Source organism: Channa argus, chromosome 16 (genome assembly GCF_033026475.1).
Source record: "Channa argus isolate prfri chromosome 16, Channa argus male v1.0, whole genome shotgun sequence".
NCBI classification, from domain to species: Eukaryota; Metazoa; Chordata; class Actinopteri; order Anabantiformes; family Channidae; genus Channa; species Channa argus.
In genome coordinates, this window is record NC_090212.1 from 6,972,849 (window position 1) to 6,994,641 (window position 21,793).

General features: G+C 37.5%; 1 protein-coding gene across 8 annotated transcripts in view; it reads right to left on the reverse strand.

Moving 5' to 3' along the window:
• The window catches only part of ralgapa2 (Ral GTPase activating protein catalytic subunit alpha 2), an 87,644-nt gene extending 69,884 nt beyond the window's left edge, over positions 1 to 17,760 (reverse strand). For 5 of the 8 annotated variants that reach the window (XM_067480053.1, XM_067480050.1, XM_067480055.1 and 2 more), the window contains exons 1-3: positions 17,523 to 17,760; positions 3,940 to 4,050; positions 3,579 to 3,628 (exon numbers count right to left, since the gene is read on the reverse strand). In XM_067480053.1, coding sequence (XP_067336154.1) covers positions 3,579 to 3,628; positions 3,940 to 4,050; positions 17,523 to 17,628 — 267 coding nt within the window. In that variant the 5' untranslated portion in view covers positions 17,629 to 17,760. The remainder of the gene's footprint in view (positions 1 to 3,578; positions 3,629 to 3,939; positions 4,051 to 17,522) is intronic. The other 3 variants (XM_067480051.1, XM_067480049.1, XM_067480047.1) reach the window with 1 other exon arrangement.
• Positions 17,761 to 21,793: the final 4,033 nt, after the last annotated feature.

Below are 21,793 nucleotides of genomic sequence, written 5' to 3' on the forward strand. Positions count from 1 at the left end.
CTAGATTTTATAGTGGCATTTAACTTAAGGCTAAACAGAAAGAACATTTTCTGATGTAAATTTGGGGTGTAGACGGGATCGTAGGGAGGATGGCAAGAGGAACTTAGAATGCTGAGTCAGGTCCGGATGAATGATAACAGGTCATGTTGGAGGTCATGTCCTGGAGAGAAAGACTTCCCTGTGAGTTTTGCTGGTCCCAGTGCTGTCTGTTAAACTGTGCCACAACCTCTGTGGCACCAGGATTGAAGCGCTTTTAAAAAGAGAGTAGCCAGTTATGTGGGAGGGTAAACAAACTGGATTCCACTGAGGCCCGGGAAGCTAAATCTGGTCTTGTTGCAGCCTCAAATCCCATACAACAGAAAGTTGTCTTTCTTGCTGCATAATTAGTATTAATAATTGTTTGCCAGCTTTTCTGTACCTTTCATACTCCAATTCACATGTTCTTGATTACATGCAGGTCCATACTGTCCACTTCAGGAAATATTATTCTTCTAAGTTGCAGCTCTGTTGCACAAAGTAGATGTTTTTTCTTCCCGAATTGAACCCTATACTTTCACAAACCTACCAGGATCTGTTGTAGTATTGCATTCCTACAGTGCAATTCTAAGATGACCAGCTAATCCACTTGCCAGGCAGATAGAGAAATGGATGTATTGATCAACTCATAGTGCAACTCAGCCATGAACCCTTTTAGCTCTGCCAATCTGGGCTGCATTAGCTCTTTCACAATTGGCCTCACACTCACACTAGTTCCAAAACATTTACAGTAAAATCATTTCAACTTTCAATTATTGCTTTTATAAGCTAAGTAATATTGAGCACCTTGGAAGGTTTTTCATAAATCTTCTCAATTACCTTGTTGCTCATTTAACTGCATTCCCCCTTGGTACAATGAATTGACTATTAACAAGCAGTTGTACATACAAGTGTATAAAACAATCACTTGTCACACCTTTATTAGACACACAGGTCTTCGCTGAACTTGTTGTGTGACTTCTAAAACCATTTTGTCAGACCAGTAATGATTTAGGTGTGTCAGTGTAAAAAGTGAGAATACTTAAGCAAGACAGTATTTTGGCATCTGGGCCAATGGGACTGAAGTTTTTATGAAAAAACAAACACTAATGCTATACAGTTCAAAGATAATATGTTATTAACACTGAACGTTAACAAAGGTGCTTTAACAAAAAATATATAAATAAAAATCAGATTCTTAATTGTTGTTTTAAGTGTTTAAATATAACACCTTAATCTAAAATATAAGGAAAAGGTGAGGTCAGGAATTACAGACTTGTATATCCATCATCTTCAGCAGTGTTGTTACATTCTCACAGAGAAAAGGTCTCTCATCTATCAGTTCTGGTCCAGCACCACAAGCTGTGGTGGATGCCACTGTGGCAGCAGACACAAAGAAACCTGGAAAGCAATGGCGAAGTCTGCTGGTGTTAGTGGGGGTGGGGTAGAGTTTAGGGGGAGGGACAAAAGATTACCCCCTCTAGATATCTATTACTCAAACAGGCTCAGAGTGGGGGATCATACTCCCACACAGCAAACAACAGAAAAGGGGTCACATACCTCATCCTGACAGCAAAGTAATCTCCACAAAGACTGCTCAAACAAACATACACACACACACACACACACACACACACACACACACACACACACACACACTGTTTATATGTCCGTCATATTTAATGCAGTGACAGACTCAGGTGATGGAGTGTGTGGGGAATCATATTTTTCATCTGTCTGAAGAGATAGCCACAATGTCAAGCTGTGCTGCTCTCTTTAAACTGTCGTACACTATTAAAATGGGCTGCAAAGCACAGAGCTTTGGTCCTAACTGCCACTTCACTCATATCTCTATACACTGTTCTGAGACTGTTGAGGCTTACATTGCATTTCATTGACTTCTGTTTCTAAAATAAATGATACACATTTACAATAAGCTTCATCCTAAAAGGAAAATTTTGAAATGTAGAACATTTTTTGCCCTTATTGATTATGGCAGGTACAGGTACAGGTGCTGGCCTATAAATATCATACAATTAATTTTTATTTGATATGGAGCAGAGCATATTGGAGTCCAAATGTATCCACTGATATTGTATTCATGACCACATATGATCCAACATGCCTAATTTAATATGCAGTAGAAGAGAAAGTGCAACAGAGCTCAGGATCAAAGCAAGCATGTATCTGTCGGGTACACACCACTCAAGCAAGCTTATCTTTCAGGACATGGGTAAAAGCACACGTTGTCACAGGCAGGGGCTAAAAGGGGACAAATTAGAGCTAAGCTGCTTTCAATATTAGTTCTTTTGAAAAGATGGCCCTATAAATATGTAGGAGGCATGAATCCAGGCTTTATTTACAGGTCAGATGACTGGATGTGTGCAGAGAGGCAGGGTGGCTTTCTTAGTGAGGAGTGGAGAAAACTAATAATCTAGTCTGTTACCTTAATTCAAAATTTAGCTCCAATCCAGACAGTTGTTTTAATGTTAATTATGAACCCATGTATTTTACAAAGAACAAACATCGAAAACCATAAATGTCAGCATTAATAATGACATAAATTCAACCAAAGCTTGAATGCCTGAATAACTACCATCAAACAATCTAGCACATTGTGCCATGTACATGATTCTTCTACTAAATAACTGTCAACTATTGGGAAAAAGCACAATCTACACAGCTGGAAAAACAACCGGTGAAGATGGTGTTGCATTTTGCATTTAATTCTGTAAATACTAACTGCTATTTTAGTATCATCCTTATTACTATACTTATTTGGGTGTGTACTATTATAGATGTCAGTAGTGACGGACCTGATCACACATTTTTTTCCCAACCCCATGCAGCTTGGGCTTATTTCCAAAACGTGTGTGACTGGCCGCTATTACATCAATGTACAACCAGCAGCAGCAGTTTTGATCTCCAATATGGTGCGTGAACTGGGTGCCATAGGTGAGAATGGCAAGTACAAACCAAGTTTTATCTGTGTCTAACAAATCCATAACTTTAGAGATGCTACAGCAATGTCTGGCCCGATGCTACCGTGAACTCATCTATTTGTCAGTAGGCCTGAATACAAAAAGATGAACGGTCTTCTATGCCATTCTGGGACTAATGCAAGGAACACTCCTAGGATAAGACAAACTATACAAAGAAGGCCTAACCACCAACAGGTGCCCATCCCTCTTTTCGATTTGCTGCCATCCTTACAACCCTGCCCTGAGCAAATGTAACTGGAGAGATGACTGTTTGTATTGGAAACTACAGCAGGCGTGCCTTCTCTGATTTGCATAAACACCTGGGTTTTTAAAACAAGGAATGAACAAAAGCTCTTCCTAAACTTGCCGAGGGCCTGAAAATAAGTGAGTTAATGTTTTTTTTAATCAGAACAATCTCCAACTGATTTCCAAGCTATTTGAGACAAATTGAGGAAGTAGCTAAAGTTGCAGTATTGCACCATGGAAACTGTGGTTCCACCCCAGATTTCAGCAGTACACAGGCTAAGGCTTAGTGGAAATCAGAGATGGAGACATGATCACAGAAAAAGACAAATCTCTTACTTCAAAAATAAAGAGGATGGAGTCCAGCTCCTCCCTCTGTGATTTGTTCCCTGAAATACAAATAAAGGTGTTAGGTTTTTAAACACATAACCGGAAACTACGGTGGATCAGCTTTAGTAATACTTTAACAATAATATAGGAAATTTTGTGAGCATTATTGTAAAGGTGTAACCATAAATGCAGACTGCTTATGGGAATGATTCCCCTACCTATTATACTGGTTACAATGGACATATACTATTAATGCCTATTGCCATTACACATTGCATGAAGAACATAGAGATGGTAAATTATTAAACTACCATCAAGGTTGATGGAATCAATATAACTAGTGTACAGTATTTAAAACATATATACTCACCTTTTTGTTTTAAGTTGCTTTCCAGTGTAATGAAATTTTCATAGAAGATAAAATAAATCTGAGAACAATTGCTCTCGAAGAACACCTTCAGTTCACTCTTGTCAATGATGTCTGTGGAAAAAATGAAAAGACTGTTAATAAAAGTAATTATCTGATTTCATTGATATTATACAGCTGCACTGAGATTTATGACTTTTTGATTTGTGTCCTCACTTGTCAAATATTGTCAGCAAAACTGGCATTTATTTGATTTTTTTTTAAATATTTTAGATACCTAAAGGTTTCCAAATACTCCTGTTCATAAATGCAAAGTTCAAAGTGTTATTGCATAACCTCACTGTTATATAAATTAATTTCCACCTCTTCCTCTATTAAATCTGTTTTACATCAAAGGCCAATTGTTTTACTTATTAACCCTGTAATCATACTGGAAAGAAGACAGAGGTGACGGGAAACAACTTTGCTTCCAAAGGGATCATTTCACAACTTTGTATAAATGCAGTGATTTCAGAAACATTACTTATTTAACTTATATTTGATTAGATTTAAAAGGAAAAGATGTTCAGCTGTTCTAACGAGGAGATTCCACTGCACTGCTCTAAAGTGACTACTTTTACACATACTTACTACAAGTGACCAATTCTCAGCTGATTAGCAAATGAGTTTACATACAATGCAGTACCTGGTTGCTGTCAGTCTGTGTACACATGGAGGAGATAAGTAATATGATTTCTCGTCTACCTGTGCCTTATTGTAGAATCATGCATCGCAGATTTTAACAGTAGTGACAGAAAATGCAGCTTCTGGACTTTCCAGACAGCAGGGAGAGAGAGAGAAAGAAAGGCAGGCAGACATGTATACTTCAACGCAGCTCCTTTTTCCATTTTTAATACCTTACACTAGTGATGGAAACCAGATTTTCTTTTGAATGGTATTTAGTAAACCAGCCTACTCCAGAAAGCTGACTGTGATCATTTAAGTGTACAAATGCTGACCCATATTGAGTATAGCAAAGTTTTTAAATTCAAAAGATTTCCTTAATTTTTTTTCCTGTATTTAATAAATAAACTTTTTCCTGAAAAGCTTTCTAATTCTGTATCTAGTGTGGTTATTTGATAATGGATAAATGTGGTCTGACCGAACCGAGGCCAGGTTGAAGTATAGTGATGACCATGGTTACTCAGATTTAATAGTTAATAAAGGACATAGGTGGTATGCACAGTCAAAGCCACACTGACAAATTCCTAAGCTCATGAAATAAACCCCCATCATTTGACACATTTTTAAAGCCATGACAATAAGATAGGCCTAGCCTGAATAATCAAATACAGGCCACGAGGAGTCCTGGCACACTAACAGCAATTAAGGTTCACCTTCTGTTGCAATTTTTCCTGTACCACATGGCAAGCTGGAAGCATCCCAGAAACAGTTTAGCTCAAATGGAGTGCTGGAATGACACACATAGTGTAAGACAAACACTCAGAGCAATTACCTTTGCCATGATGTTAAAGCAAAGATAATGATGATGCAATATAGAAGCATAAAGTCAGCAACCTGACTAACTTTTGGCTTGCCGCTTGAAAAACTAGCAAGGCATCATCTGAGGATTTTAAGAGGCTGACTGGCTCATTAAAAGGTAAGTGGCCTATTGTGTGTCAAAACCAAAGCAGATGTGCTTTGAAACAATAATTATAAACATAAAATCTGTTCCAAAACTGACAGCTACGCCAATTCCTAAATTAAAAACGTAGGAGGCATTTCCCTATATTTTTAAATTTTTTTCCATTGTGACTTGCACATAGATAATTTTCAAAGTTCTCCTCTCACTTAAGGCATCACTACATTAAATGTCCCTTGCTTCTGGCATTAGGCCATCTTCTAAATTCAAATTTAAAACCAAAAATCAACAGGTGAGTGTGGCCCATCAGGAAAACTTTATTAATGGGAATAATGATTGTCCATGCATTGGTTTATTCTCATAGCCACAGAAATGGGCATACAGTAATACCCCAGTCTGGTGTTGAACTGCCAACACTAGAGAATGTGGATGGTGTCTACTTGTGAGAAGTGAGGTAAAACTGTTGTGGCTGTTCTCTGACTAGTTCTTGGCTGAAAATATGCAATTCACAGGTATGAACCAGTCACTGTATATTGTATTTAGTTATTAAGAAAAAAAAAAGGAATATATTGGTTTCTCCTATAAACAGCTATAATAATTAACTGCTCTGCTGTACCAAAACAAAACTATATATAGCGTGTGTGTGTGTGTGTGTGTCCACAAAAGTCCACTCCAAGGAACATTAAGTGTCATTTGAGCTTTGCCAAAGAACACCTGGAAGATTCTGGGGCTAAATGGAAAAAGCTGTTATGGTCAGCTAATACCAAAACTGAACTCTTTGGACTTGTGCAAAGACAATAAAAGTCACCATCCAAAGAACAACCAACCATCAGCATCCTGCTGTCAGGATGTTGCCCTTTAGCATCGACTGTGGAATAAAACAGGAAAATGGAAACAGTAAATTACTGCCAATTCTTGAGGAGAACTTGCTACCCTAAGGTTTACCTTTCAACGTGAAAATATTGATTGACCAGACAGTGGCTGAAGCAGAAAAAGTTAAATGTCCTTAACACTGGTGGTCCTAATAATGTAATAGAGGAAAGGTCAGCATGGCCACTCTTAGCAGTCCACAGCTACACAGCACCATACCCAGCAAAGCGTGATACACTTTGCAAAGATGGCAGAAGTACACAAACTTACAGCACAATTACAAGTGCAAGTAGCACCCTGAAAGAATTTTCCACTACAAGTATCACTTCAAGTCTTTTACTCAAGTATTTATAAGAAGTAGATTGTTTACATTTTCTTAAAGTGCAAAAGTAGGAGTATACTAAGAAAACATTGCATTTTAAATAATACTGATTATTGCAATTACGGCAAAACATGTACATTAGTTAATAAACAATTAGGGTTAAAAATCACTGTTGGTAGAGGTGGAAGTGAATTTAAACACCTTTTTGCAGACAGATGGTAAACCCATGCTGATATTTAATTTATTAGTTCATAAATGTTTTTTTTTTTAAGTTTTAAATATTTTTATATTAAAACCACAAGGTATTGTTAATGTTTTAGCTGATCGGTGTATACAAAAGAGTAACAAAGAAAGGACAGGACATTTTGTAATAATTAACTCCTATTTAAGAGGAGGTGGGTGAATTTAATAAGTCATGATACAGGTCACCGTTCCATAAGTGCCTGTCATCCTCTGCTCTCCAGCCTTCAGACTTAGTGTTCCCATCTGCTAAAATACCCATAATCAGTCACTGGAGAAAGATGGTATGAAAGGCCTTAAGGGGAGAAAAGGAATTTGTATAAAAATAAAGGAGCATGGGACTTCTGAGAGCAAGCAAGAACCTGAGCTGGACACTAACCCTTTTAGAAAAGGTTGACAAGATTCTGATCAACCTCAAAATAGTAAAGTTCAAAGATAGTTGAGCTCTGTGATTTAAAGCGGTTAAAGATACACTGTTTGGCTGGCTATGGAAAACCTCATAAAGCAGAGAGTTATTCATAACAATTCTACATAGTTTGTCAGTTTCATGTGTCAGTGTCATATCTATGTTATTAATGATTTACAGGCTAAGTGGAGGTTTTCTTTTTTTATGATCTCTGATTTAGGACTTTGTTTTTGTAAAGGACGTACATGGCTAACAGGATGAAGCTGTACAATGGTTGTCAGCATTTTAAGTGTTGTTAGGTTTCACTGACTTCTCAGGTGACAACATGTGGTCCAAAAGAGAGAGAACCTGCTCTCCAGGACCTCAGAATGCGGGGGATGTTATAACGATCCCCCTGACTCCAACAAGATAATAGTGTCCTAAAGCTGAAACCCCTACTCCTGCAAAACTCCCCTGTCAAAAACAGGAAAACACTGTTGGATGAACAGCAGATGTAGAGAGATTGAATCATACAGGGCTGTTATGGTGGGAGGAAACCCTGTGCCCTAATAGTGCTGAACGAAGCTGAATGGCTATTTGAAGAAGCACAGTTAAAGCCAACAATCAATGATCTGATTCAAACATAATGGCACTTCTAGTAGAAGGAAGAGTGCTGAAGAACTAACAAAAGGGAAAAGAAAAGGAATGGAGGGGCGATAGAAAGCACAGCCAAGTTCAATAACATACGCATATCAGGAGCCAAATGCTATCTTTTGTTTCTTATTGAGTGAGGCCATATACACTGCTCTCTAAACTACAGTAAGCTGACTATACTGCAAGGGTATTATTAAGTCAGCCTCATCTAACTGACTAAATATTGTGTGAACAACGGTCTCGATACTACTGACAATGACAAATTAATGATGCAGAGACCTGCAATCTTCTACAGTGCAATTAATAAACACATACCAAACAGACCAGCCATGGCTGGTTTGGGTTGGATGACACTGCCTTCTATTGTGATATGTTTCCTGTTAACTGTCAGCGAAGGGCAGATGTTCCACCCTCATGTCAGAGGACCAGATGGAAAATAATCAGGTGCAGAGCTAGGCGATATAATGTAATATTTTAAAGGGCATAAAAACACATCTACACAAAAAGTTGAATGGGAGTGAATTACAGTTCACTGTAATTTCCACAAGTCATCACATGTCATCACTGTGACACCTTGGGCAAGGTGTGAAAATAGGTGGACTGAACTAATATTAGAGAATCCTATGGCCTGCCTTTGGTGCGCAAAAACTCCACATAATGTAACTATGGAAAAAGCTGACCATCCATCTCATGGGTAAAGAAGCATCATTTTAAGCTTCACTGAACAATTACTGTCTGGATGTTGCTTGCTATTGTGAACTGACGTTATTCCCAGCAAGCATTTAGAGAGTGCATACAGCAGCAAGCATACTGGTATTGTTAGAAAAAATAGGTCTTGATACCACTTTTTCCCAGACTGAGTACAAGTACTTATGTTTTGCTTCTAGTATGGGCTGGACAGTAAAATCTTCATCAGTGATGACTTCACCGTTAGTAACTAGATCTTGAGACTTTAGCACAGCAGAGTAGAGATTAAAGTGGTATCAGGTGTAGTATCGTAAGTTTTAGTAGTGCAAGTATAAGTAGGCAAAGGCAGGATCAGACCTAAAGTCTGATACTGGTATCTGCATAATGACATCCCTTAGTAAAACAGATGAAGGTCATGCAGTCTGTTAAGGCGTATGGTATACTGTATTTATACAATCAAAACCAAATGCAAGGCTACGTTACTCACAGCTCACGGTTCAAACATAATTAGCACACAACAAAGTAAAAAAGGAACTCACATTCATTGTTGACAAACCACAGTTAATCCTTTGGGCAACTTACAAGATGTCATTTATTCCACCTGAAGCTGAATCATTAATATGCAATGTCATGCTCAAGTATTCTAATCAGGCCTTTCAGCAGACATACACTCATATGTATTAGCTCTGGGCTGGCTAACCCTGCAGGTGCATTACATTCTTGCCAGAAATGAAAAGAGGACAAATAAAGACTGATATGTTTCTGTGGCAGTATGCTCTGATCAGACACACAGGACTCTTTAAAAGGCCCAGCAGAGGGATGCCTGGAGGGTGCCAAAACAGGGACAAAATACTCACATAGCAGCTAATGTGGAAGCTGAAGGATGCACCATGGATGGCATTTCCCTTACTTTATTTTTTTATTTTTATTTTTTGTCCTTTTCGGCTTATACCGTGAGTTCAGGGTCGCCACAGCGAACCACTGTCCGCATGTTGATTTGGCACAGTTTTTATGCCGGATGCCCTTCCTGACGCAACCCTCCCCAATTTCTACCGGGCTTGGGACCCGCACTGCACAGCTGGGGATGGGAATGGGCTGTTAGGGGTTCAGTGTCTTGCCCAGAGACACTTCAACATATAGCCAGGGCCGGGGATCGAACCACTGACCCTGATTTCCCTTACTCAATGGTTGTCATAAACAAAGGTTTATCATGACAAAGATAAAGAAAATGCAGACTTTTTATCTTTACAAAGATTTTTGATTGTTGTTCTTTTGTCATTACATTTAGGGGAACCTAACTAAACTAAAAAACTAAAAACAACAAAAAAAAATAAAACCGACAGCTCTTAAATAATTTATGAGTTGTTTAAAAAAACTATTTCTATGTCACTGATCGAAGATCAGTATCAAGATCTGATCGAAGATCTGTATCAAGTTGATACAGTTCCTTGACTATAATCGTTTTGAATACAAGGGACACAATTGTTCTTTTTATGTATATTGCATTTTATGTGTTGTCATCTGTTTTTAAAAAGCAATGCCCAAAGAGAAAAAAAAAAGTGAAGTGGGGAAAAGCTACACCAGATCAGATCCACATAACACACTGTGACCGACAGGCAGATCAAGAGGTTGATATTTGACCCTAAAGGGGGTTAATCATAAATCTATTGTAACCAGCAAAGGATGACAAAGTCTGTCACATGATGCCGTCTACACAGCAACAATAGGTAGCAGACCTTTATAAAAAAAATAAAAAACAGCTGCTTCTATGATTGCTGAATATGCTCCAAACTGTGACTTTCTTGAGATCTCATAATTCAGCACTCAATGTGCCAAACTAATGTCCCAATAAGTGTGTTGATTGCAGCCAATTTACAACATTTTCTCTCTCAGTACTGAAAAAGAGTATCATCTTCTCAAGAGTGGTTTAGCCCATAAAGCTTTCAGCCTGCAAAATATTGACGTTATGGACTTGGGCTAGCCGATGGTGCACAACCTTTACTACTAAGAGGAAAATATTAATAACTGGTTTAGTCAAGCCATGTATTATCTTCTGAGCAGTGTTTTCAGAAAAAATGATCACCAAACTGCCAGGTTACTTCAGACTCAGTCCGAGGTTTACTTGGTTGATTCATATTCTGTCTGAGGTTAGCTTGATTGTACTTGCACAACAGAGTTTGGTGCCTTAGTCCATTTGTGTAGCTTAAGGCACAGGCTCTGGGTAGATTCAATGCAAAAGCATAGATCAAGCTTTAGCTTTAGATTATGGATAGAGTTGAGCACCATAACACACAGCTGGTTGGGCTTTTTAAAAAGCAGCTGACAACCTTCTTCTGGTGCCTTAATCCAACCACTTGAACATCATAAAAGTCCTTTATGAGTCCCCATTCCTCCTCCAGGGTAGCATTATGAATGATCACTCAAATATGTTGCTCACCAAATCAATGTGAACATGATCATTAACAATAGACCACAACTTGAATTTGAATCATACTTTAAATGCAGTTTATGCTCCAACGTACATGGGTGGCTCTACCAGAAAAAACAATGTTACCGCTTTCTTTATATACAAACAGTGACTGGATTTACGTGGACTTAAGTAACGAGGGCACTTGAAATATGCATATACATGCAGTGGCAGAGTAACCTGATTGCTCCTCCACCTTAAACCTATTCTGGAAGCCTGGCTCAAAGACTTTATAATATATAAGACTTTATAATATGATATAATATGATATAATATTTTTTTTAGTTTAGTTTTTTTCACCTCTCTCCTAACGCTTCTTTCAGACCTTGGTATTTCTCCAGTTTTTTTCGTCCTTCCATCCTGATGTTGCTAGCACTTGGGATTGCTACATTTTTGACTACTGTCTCCTTCTTCTGTTTGTCTATGTCAGTGTGTATCTGGACGTCCCACAGGATCTTAGCTTAGTCATTCTCAGCCAACTTCGGAGATGGAGTCCCAAAGTCAAAATGTAATATATTGCACCACTGGGGTTCAAATTCTTAGGTATTATCCAGGTAATACAGCAATTTGGTAATACTGTGAGCCAAAGTTAAGTGTTTATTTTACTTGGCTTTACATCTAGGAATCCACAGGAGATTAGCAAGAGCTTGGGCATTCAGACAGGCAACATACATTGTAAATACCCTTGGAGATCACATCTTGACCAAATCTGCTGCCACAGTAAGCCACTGTTCTTGGGATAGGGTTGGCTATTATAAAAGCAGGACAGGTAAACAATGTAACTATACAAACTGGTTTTTCAAGTGCGGTGCAAAACTTGCAGCTATATCATCCACCACAGGACACAAGCACTGGGGCTTTCCTATCTCTATCTCTACAGCATGCCAGCAGCTAAAAGAAAAAAGCCTTTCATTCAACACCATGTGATTTACATCATATTTAAAATTGGAGTTAAAAACAACTTTGAAAGACAGGAATATTATAGACAGGAAAAAAAGGCTTGGAACAGTGGCAAAGCTGTATACGTACATGTAGAGATATAATACATCCTATAGGTGAAATAGTTTATATTTAGAAATCATGGGTTACAACACATTTACTAATAAAAACACATTATAATTAACTAGTTTTAAACCAGATGTTAGCTAGACATATATAAACAAGTGTTTTGCAGCAAAACAAATAAAAAATAAAAATGGTGCATGGAAACTGATAACAAATTATTCAGCTGGCCTTCTAGAGCTTTGCAAAACAAATAGCATGGTAATCCTTAACTTATGACCCATAACAACATCCCTGCAAAACTGGTTAACTGATGAAACCTGTTAATGATCTGACAAATAGCTATTAATGTGGCATAAATGAAGAGTGGTATGTACAAACTGTTAGCACAGACCTACCAGACTCTATGGGGGGTGGAAATCTATCCCCAGTAATAAATATAATGTGCAATGGCAAACCACTCTGTTTCATCATATCACAGTTTGCAATTCTAATGACCCAGGGACTGAGGCACAGGACTCCTTTATATTGCCAGTGCTTATCTTGACTCTGCCACAAGGCTTGAGGTAGCCACACATGTTTACAAAGAGTGAAGATCAACTGAAGCTCTAAATAATGGAAAGCAATTGTCCCTTATGTAGAACCATTTAATAGTTTTACTGAAATTTCTTGAGTATTTCTATTACTAAAAATGTATTGTAAAACTTCCAGATTTTTTTTTTTAAAACCGCCTGGCAGCAGTGCAGAGAGATTCCTTTCTAAAGGTTTCTAAGAGAGGCTCATTCCTCTAATCAATCAGAAAGAAAATTGAGCCTTAGATTTTGATATGATAAGGAAACCCTAAATTGTCATTTCAAGTAAACAGCTATTGGCAGTCTGATATAATTCGCTGGTCCCCAGTGGCAACACTGGGATACTGTATATGGTTTAGGATTGGGTGATGAATTTGGTCTTGGTAAATTAGTGCATTATACTGCACCATTTATTACAATCAATCTGAAATTCCCTATTTAGGATTCTATCAAGCTATTTACAATTGCATCAAAAACCTAAGTACCCTATATTGTTTTACAATTTAAGTGCATCTCTGCAGATCCAAGGCCATGGAGCAAAGTGCTAAGATGCTAAATGCAAGAACCATTATGACAGAAGCTGTTATAGTAATAAGAACCCCTGATAAAGGCCTGGTAATAGCTGTCTATTGTTGCCTAACAACAGCAGACAACCCTGCTCAAATAGCTATTAACAGAGTTACTGACAAAGAACTAAATAATGATTTGTTTGCCCTGTACTTAGAAAGAAAACCTAACTCTGTTTCAAAAGCTCTGTTTATCTATCAGCCGGCGTTGTCCTAGATTTTGGCCAATGGCATAGTTTAAAAGTCAACCAGTACAGATTTATTTTCACTTTGAGCCAAAGGAATATGTCAAAAAGCTCATTAATCCACACAATTCCACAAATCTTCAAATCAACTTGTGGCTGGCTGGCTGGTGGATTTGGGAAGGGAACACTCAACATTCACCACCATGGCAAGTGTCACACAATTGTTACCGTCTTATTGTGAAACAAAATCTGTCGAAGTCTTTTGCAACACAAAAACCTATATTATACAGACTTCAACAAATTTTAGTGTGTTAAAAAATATACTAGATGTATCAAGACCCTAAAAAGTGACTATTTACTGTGTTAGGTATACAACTCCTGAAGAACATGCTAATATCATGTCTACATAGTGCAGGATCAAGGATGACGAGAGGCTGAAGTTATTCCAAAGTCTAACTTGAGTGTTTTACAAAAGAGCAGGAGGAGAAGTCGAGTGATCTAAGCTTTCAGCCACACAGAGGACCTTGTCGAGAGCCCTTCCAGTGTTGTGCTCGTTGTTTTCTCTGCGGCTCCACTTCTTATTGCAGCGGCGCTCTCAGTTGACCCTGACTCCAGCAACAATTGGAGAAAAGTAAAGTGTAATGACACTGCACACCCTTTCTTCTGAAGATCTTTGTTAAAAAAGCATCACCTCTGTAAACTCAGATTTATACTCATATACAAACATACATGACAGTTATGACTCACAAAACTTGCACACATCTACTGTTATTCCAGTGCATCTCTACAACAGGTTCAAATTGTTAAAAGACAGTTAAAAGTTTTTAACAGTCTTTTTTTTAAAGAGTTTTTCCCAATTCAGTTAATTTGGTGGTATTATCTGTCCTTCAACTCTATGCTTAAGTCCTCAAAACTGCAAAGCATATTTGAGTTAGACATCGGATCACTGATATCTCCTGCAGCACTGACTGGTGTACAGCTGGCCTCGTTGTAAAGGGATCAGGTGAAATAAGAAAACCTTTTGTGATCCAACGAGTATTCCTGTAGACAAAGACCTCTGTGTACAGCCAAATTTGGAGAGGATTTCCTACACTGACACTAGCATTTTGATCAACACTTTCTGGCTTATTTTAGTAGATAATATTGCAGTTAATGCAAGCTATGTTGCAGGGGATGACTTTGAGCAGGAAACAGAAATGGCTGTTTATGCCTCCACTAAGACAAGGATTGGGTAATCCGGTGGTTTACTGGGCTACTTTAACTATAACCTCAGCCAGATTCCAGCCAGGCATGACCAGCAAATTAACATGCAGAACCTTTCACACTCTATCCCACAGATCTGCTCAGTGAGCAGAAAACCAATACAGGGACACTCTGAAAATAGCCCACATGGCAGATTGTCCTTTTAACCACAATATTACCAATACTTCAACTAGATTCAACAACCTGACTTAACAAATATCAGGTTCTGGTTTTCCAAAGTAATAGATACAAATAATAAGTATGAACTTATGCAGTGTCAAAATAAGGAAAAAAAATATTATAATTGAAAGACAATGAATTTGAAGAGTTATAAGTTAATCAGCTATCTAAACTCCTAAAATTAATCATTATCTTGATATTTTATTAATAAGTAAGTGAAATAATTGCATTTGCTACTGACCATTTATAAAACTAACCACCCACGGCAAAAAGTTGAGCAAATATTCTGCTGTCACTGACTATTAGTCATATAGTGAAAATATTTAGAAACACTGGCAAAGCTGATGTTTCACAATGATCATTTAACTTTTCATTTAGGATTAAAGTTTCTCTTGCTAACATTATTCATAATAAAATTCACAAAAATACTCTGTAAAAAATAAAATGAGGCCAGCTTTACTCTCCCAAGTCTCTGTCCTTCACAGCTCCCCATCTCTCATCACTCCTTCCTGTCTACACAGGAACCCACAGCACCATGAGGAAGTCCTTCTGTAGCTGAAAGCAGAGTGAAATCAGGGAGGCTGAGGGACATCAACATGTAGGCTCTACTATCAGCTGTTGAACAAACAGTGCAGCCTTATCTATAACTGCACAAGAGGCAAAGAAAAAAAACAGAGAGAGTGCAGAGCTCTGTGCTGACCTCCACTTTTGGTTGTATTAGTCTTGACATTGAAGGTGTGCTATGATAGCCGAAAGATCTAGCTTTTGCATCATAAAGCAAAAACAACATAAAATATGACCCAAGCAAGCATGTATTGTTCAAACCTGAACATTTCCTTTCCACTGACTCTTACAGCTAATGTGGATCTCTCTTAACTGATGTTTCATAGCTTTAATGTCTTAATGAGTACAAGTTAAATGTTATCAAAATCATCTAGTGTTAGATCTCAAAAGGGTTGGAATACATAAATTTATACTATACTATGAACCATAATATTTTCAATATTAGGGATAAAGCGATAATAGATAAAGCAAAGAGATAAAGCTATAATAATCGTTACAATATAAATATCACCTAATGACACTGCAGGATTTACAGATGCTATTTTTCAGCTATTCTGGATTTATAAATTTTGGAAATTCTGTAACATTAAATATACGATGAGTAAAATTATTAGTATTAGTAGAGGTCCTTGTTTAAAAGACACAAACACTAGTGTAAAAAAGCAACACCTAAGCATAAGAGACCAACACTGATGAATATTATAGACATTTATACACAATATGCTGTAGTGATAATTAATCCACTGCAGTTTTCCTCCCTACTTTACAATAGCCTGTTGACAGCTTTCTTCTTTTCCACAATTGCCCAATGTGCCTTCTTGTCTGTGTGCCAAGAATAGTATTACAGCAAACATACTATACTGTTGCGACAAGGGTCATTTTGGTGGTAACAGACTAGGACTTCTTTAGTGAGAAACAATGAAATAAATATATCTGCATATCTAAAATACAACTGAAGTTAACCTATGGACTTGCAACCACTCAACTGTTTTGTTTAAATTGGTTTTGTTTGTAAGTTGTGTGCACTAGGGTTCAAAAAACCTGAGTAGACACAAACCGGCATCTCCATCTGCATTTTTTTTAAATGTTCGGCAAAGTAGACATATCATTTAGACTCACAAGGGACAAGAAAATCCACAATATGGACTCTTTGGAGCATTAACACAGTTGACCTACGAGTAAAACATTGACAGTGGACTGGAAGTAGATTCCATTATGTATAATAAAAAACAATCTACCCGCAGGCCACTACAGAGCAAATTCATTTCTTTTGATTATCACAGGAAAGGAAGACAGGGTTTGAAGAGCAGCTATAGGAGCTTGTGAGATAAATACTGTCATAAATCCTTAACGTCCTTGTTCAATTAAACACACACACACACACACACACACACAGGAGTAACCAGTATGGCACATTTGCATTTTTAAAATTAATTTTTAAATCACATATCTGTAGGAGTAGAGTAACTTGATAGCTAATCAAATATGCAACCAGCTGGAGGAGAACCTTACTGACACCAGCTATAGTATCGCCTCTAAAAAACGGTGACATGTGTTACTCAGTTTTGAGCTACAGAGTATTGCGTTTTACGACATTTAGGGTGACACAATAATACATGACAATAATGGTTGTGGTCGGCATCTGCTTCTACACAACAACACTGACAAGGCAGCATCAGTTAGCATTGACTGGCTAGTTAGCTGCAAGAAGAGCTAGCATACATCAACTAGCATCCATGCTTTAGGACGGTGTCTCTTGTCTGATGTTAAAACGTCCGGGTAAAAAAAATCAGTGAGCACAGGTGGTGAGTGGCGACGGTTCATTTTGAAATTATAGTTTCTTTGCCATTGTGTGAATTTATGCTGCATGTCAGATAGCCTGTAAACTCGCCTCAGTTGACAGCCAGCCAGCTAAACCTGATGCCGTGTGTGACGTTAGCTGTCGGCTGATGCCAGCTAGTTAGCTACCTAGCTGTGTTAGCCGAGCCTCGGGGATGGAGCATCAAAAGCCCGGTGACATTTCACTCACCCAACAGTGACCGAAGGTGCTTGAGTCTTGTCAGTACATCCTTCTTTGGGTCCAGAACTTTCTGTGTAGATTTCTTGACGTCTCCATGCCCCCTTCGAGTGAACATTCCGCTGTAAAATGCAACCGTGGAAGCAGAAATCACCTGTGTTTTACCATCCACTAAACCTCCAGTGTGACTGTCACTTTGCACACCACCACTCTATGCTTGCTCGGTAAACATTCACCCGACGGCCGCTAGAGTCCGTTTTTTTTTTTTTTTTGTGGGTGTGTAAACACGGAAGCAAAGTCTGACAGAGAGGAGCGGTCGGATGATTTGAATACGCCTCCTTGTTTATGACCGGTCCACCTTGCACTTCGAGTCGTGTTTTAAAGTGTTATTCTAAAGTTAAATTCTAGACAAAGTCATGCTTTGAAATGCGCAGAGGGACTGGTTTCATTTTGTTCATGTCACACGCCTGTAGTAAGACTAGAAAACGAACTTCAAACTGTCCTGACTAAAGCAGTATATTTTATTACTGAGGACTAGCACTAAGCTTCAGTCTAGAATTGGAATTTACAATGACCACGTTGTTAGGCGTAACAGAGGATGCTGAGTTCTAATTCTAATGGCCTCCGGCGCCCTCTGCTGCCTGAAAATGGTCAAAGCACTAGAGACGAGGGTGGTGGTAATGAGTTGTATATTGAAAAATAATATTAATAATGTAGGCGTAAAACCGCATATGTTTAGGCCTAAATTGGATTATCTGTATGTGTAAGTTAACTGTTTTTGTGTTCAACGTCAGTGTAAAAAAGATCTATCACAAATTCCCAAAGTTCAAACCGGCATTTTCAAATGTTTAAGGTAGTCTGTTCAGTAGTTCAAATACAAAATATATATATATATATATATATATATATATATATATATATATATATATATTATCTTTTAATCAAAATAGAGAACACTAAATATGAAAATAAAAGCAAATATTCACATTTGAGAAGGAAGAATCCATTTTTTTTCTCATCATTCAGTTTTCTGTCAATACAAGTTTTCCAGAAGCTTCAGCAGAAGGTATTTATGAAACCATGAATTTATTTTAGCTAATAATATTGTGAACGAAAATGAAATGCAAACAATTATGATATTATAGCTTTCTGTGAAATTATAATGCATGATTTAAAATACTCAAACAGAAGAATGTTCTGTTTATTTTGGTGTATGTATTGTAGAGTGGATGCATTTGTCTGCATATTTGAAACTAACAACAGATTGGATAATGTCATTGTGGCATTTTTATAATAAAAAAAAAACACTATTATAAATGTAAAAGTACAGCTTAATTTATAATTTTTGTGATCAAGACATTGGCAGCAACATGACAGTTTTCGCTAAAGATGCATAATAAGCGAAGATGTAATTAAACCATGCTTATGTTTCATTACGTTGTTTCAGTTCTAGGGCTTTGGGGTCATATGTGCTACCATAGCCTATATGTCGTATTCCTATTGATTACACACATGCTTTTAAAGTGTCTGCCTTGATTATATGCAGGTGTTCTAGCTGAAATATATGCTGTTGTATAGGTGTTTCATTTTTACTTTGTTTTGTTTCTCATGTTACATAAATGCATCTCTACATCTTATTATGTTTAATGGCTGCTCAGTCACACGCCCATAGTGAAATATTGTTCTTACAACTAAATGCACCCATTGTACCAATAAAGTTATGAATGAGCCAGGGAACCTAACTTCCAGATGAAAGAAGCCTATATTTTTGGATATTCACATCCCACTGCTTTGACACTTAAAAAGATTTTTTTTTAAAGGCAGAACAGCTTCACTACTCATTCAAGCTGGTGCTACTTGACACTTTAAACTGGAGGTTTTAGTGCTTTAATATAATAATACACAGGATTTTTTTAAATGAAAGAGCTCTCCTGCAGTTAAAGTAAGGTTAGGATTTTGCTTGAACACATTTTGATGTGTTCATGTCATTAATGGATTTTCAGAATAATTTGTTCCACTAGATTGTGCAGACTGCAAATACCATCTTGGAAAAAAAAGTGTTTATGAGATGAATCCTGCGTTGGGAGAAATTGGATGCATCTTTTAATCAACCCAAATAAACTGAAATTCCATGCAAGCGCACACTTTCGCTTGTCTGAACCTATCTATCTTATTTTGGAGGCAATTAATTTTGTGGCTAAGCTGGGAAGATTGTTTTATTTACACATTTGATGACAGAGCATAGACTGCAGAGTTAAAATATAATGGCAATATTATATAGAATATACTTTTCCAAAGTAAGGCATTAGTATATGCACCTTTGTCCTTAATTTTGTTAATAATACAATATCTAATAATGTAAGATAATTTCTGATTAGATATTGTCAGATAATGTACTCCTATAAATAATTAAATAGACATATTGGCTATTAATTTAAGTCAAAAACTGTAAGAATGACCTAACGCATGAATGTTCTGGGATGAACAAAGCTACCAGGAGATGGCGCCTAAATCAATGGCAGGGAGATAAGAATCAATTAAAAAAAGCATTTGATGTTAGAAATATTGTTTTATGGAATATAAAGCTCATATGCCATATGCACAGCCTACAAATAATAGCTGAAGATAAAAGTGAGAAAACAAATGCAGTGCCAACAGGGGAATAAACTGAAACCTAATTAAGAAAAGTCTCTTAAAGGAGTATGTTTTTTTTTCTTCCATAAGTAAACTCTGAAAGAAATTTAAATGCATTGAACATCTTTAGGTTAGGAGTCAGCTCTGAAGGTTCCAAAATTCTTTAATAACGAATTTGTGTTTATTTCATCTCACACTTCCACATGTTGAGCAATGGCAATGTTAAGAGAGTGTTTGTCTCTCTTTTTCAAGGTTCTTCACAAAGGAAGTCTTGAATAATAGGAGAAGGAACAAGGCTATGGAGAGCGAAGACGAAAGAGGAGGAGTAAAAAGAGGAGTAAAATCAGCCTTTGCCCTGCAGTTTGGTATGACACTCATTATCTGAAGTGGGCCATTCTGAGAAAGGAGGAGGATGCCTGTCACAACAGATGTTGATTACACAAAACAGGGTAGTTTGGAAGGTCTAGTGAATAAAACACAAGCTCTCTCTCTCTGTGTCACACACACACACACACACACACACACACACACACACACACACACACACACACACTCACACAAACAGGGTTATTGTTGGTGCTTTGTCATCAGTTCTAATTGATTGTAATCACCATTCCTTCTTGGCAAACCTCGCCTGTTCTTGAAGTGCAGGTTATTGCTCATTATCTAAGATGGCATGGACCTACAATAATCTATCAACAATAACAGTGGGACTGGATGTTTTCATCCCTCTCTAATACTGCACCTGGAAGTATTTTGGGTCCGGCTCTTTTTTCATATTTTAAAAATAATGTACCGTTTGCTAAGACAATTCATCTTTATAATATGCTGCCGAGCCTTGCCCTGCTTTCTCAAACATAGTTCATGTTGGGTTAGACAATTACCGTCCCAACTGTGACATTATTGTTGAATGAGATCATTTGTTTCAAAATGGGATTTCCAGAGTATAAACCAGTATCATTTATTATTTTTTATACAGGCCTAAAATTGCCAATCAGTAGGCCCTGACAGGGACATGAAGGCCTCTTCATGACCAAATGGTGGCACTATAGCCTTACAAATGCACACCAGCCTTCTCACAGCCAGGCTGTCGAACTGATTCCAATCCAAGGTTTGAAAAGCACTTGTATGCTCTAAATTGTTCTTATAAAGAGCTTGGAAATACTTGACTTTTCTCCTTATGTGGTTATGGATTTCCTTTTGTACAATTAAGTACCATTAAAAGCTAATGTATCCTGTTAAGCCACATTAAGGTGTTGGGGTGGACAGTGACAGAGTTATCCATTCCCATTTTGCAAAGAGAAGCCTGGTCTCTGGGCATTTTTGAAAGCTATATCTGACCATTCAGAGACTTCAGGAGGAAAGGGATCAAAAGGTTCCGGTCCACCGTACTGCTGATTTTCTGGCAGTCAAACTGTTCACTGCGGCTTGATGAGCTGTGGAGCAATGAAATAAAATACACCCACATTATGTTTATCATGTATTTATTGTAAACACCATCTATATTGGTGTGCACCATTTTTGTGTTAGAATATTTAAGGGAGTGCTTCTTTAAAAGAGAAAAAAATCAAAGTTATACTAATATAATTAATAAAACAATTTCATTGTATTTTATTTCCAGTGTTCCATGATAGTAGCAACAGATTGGA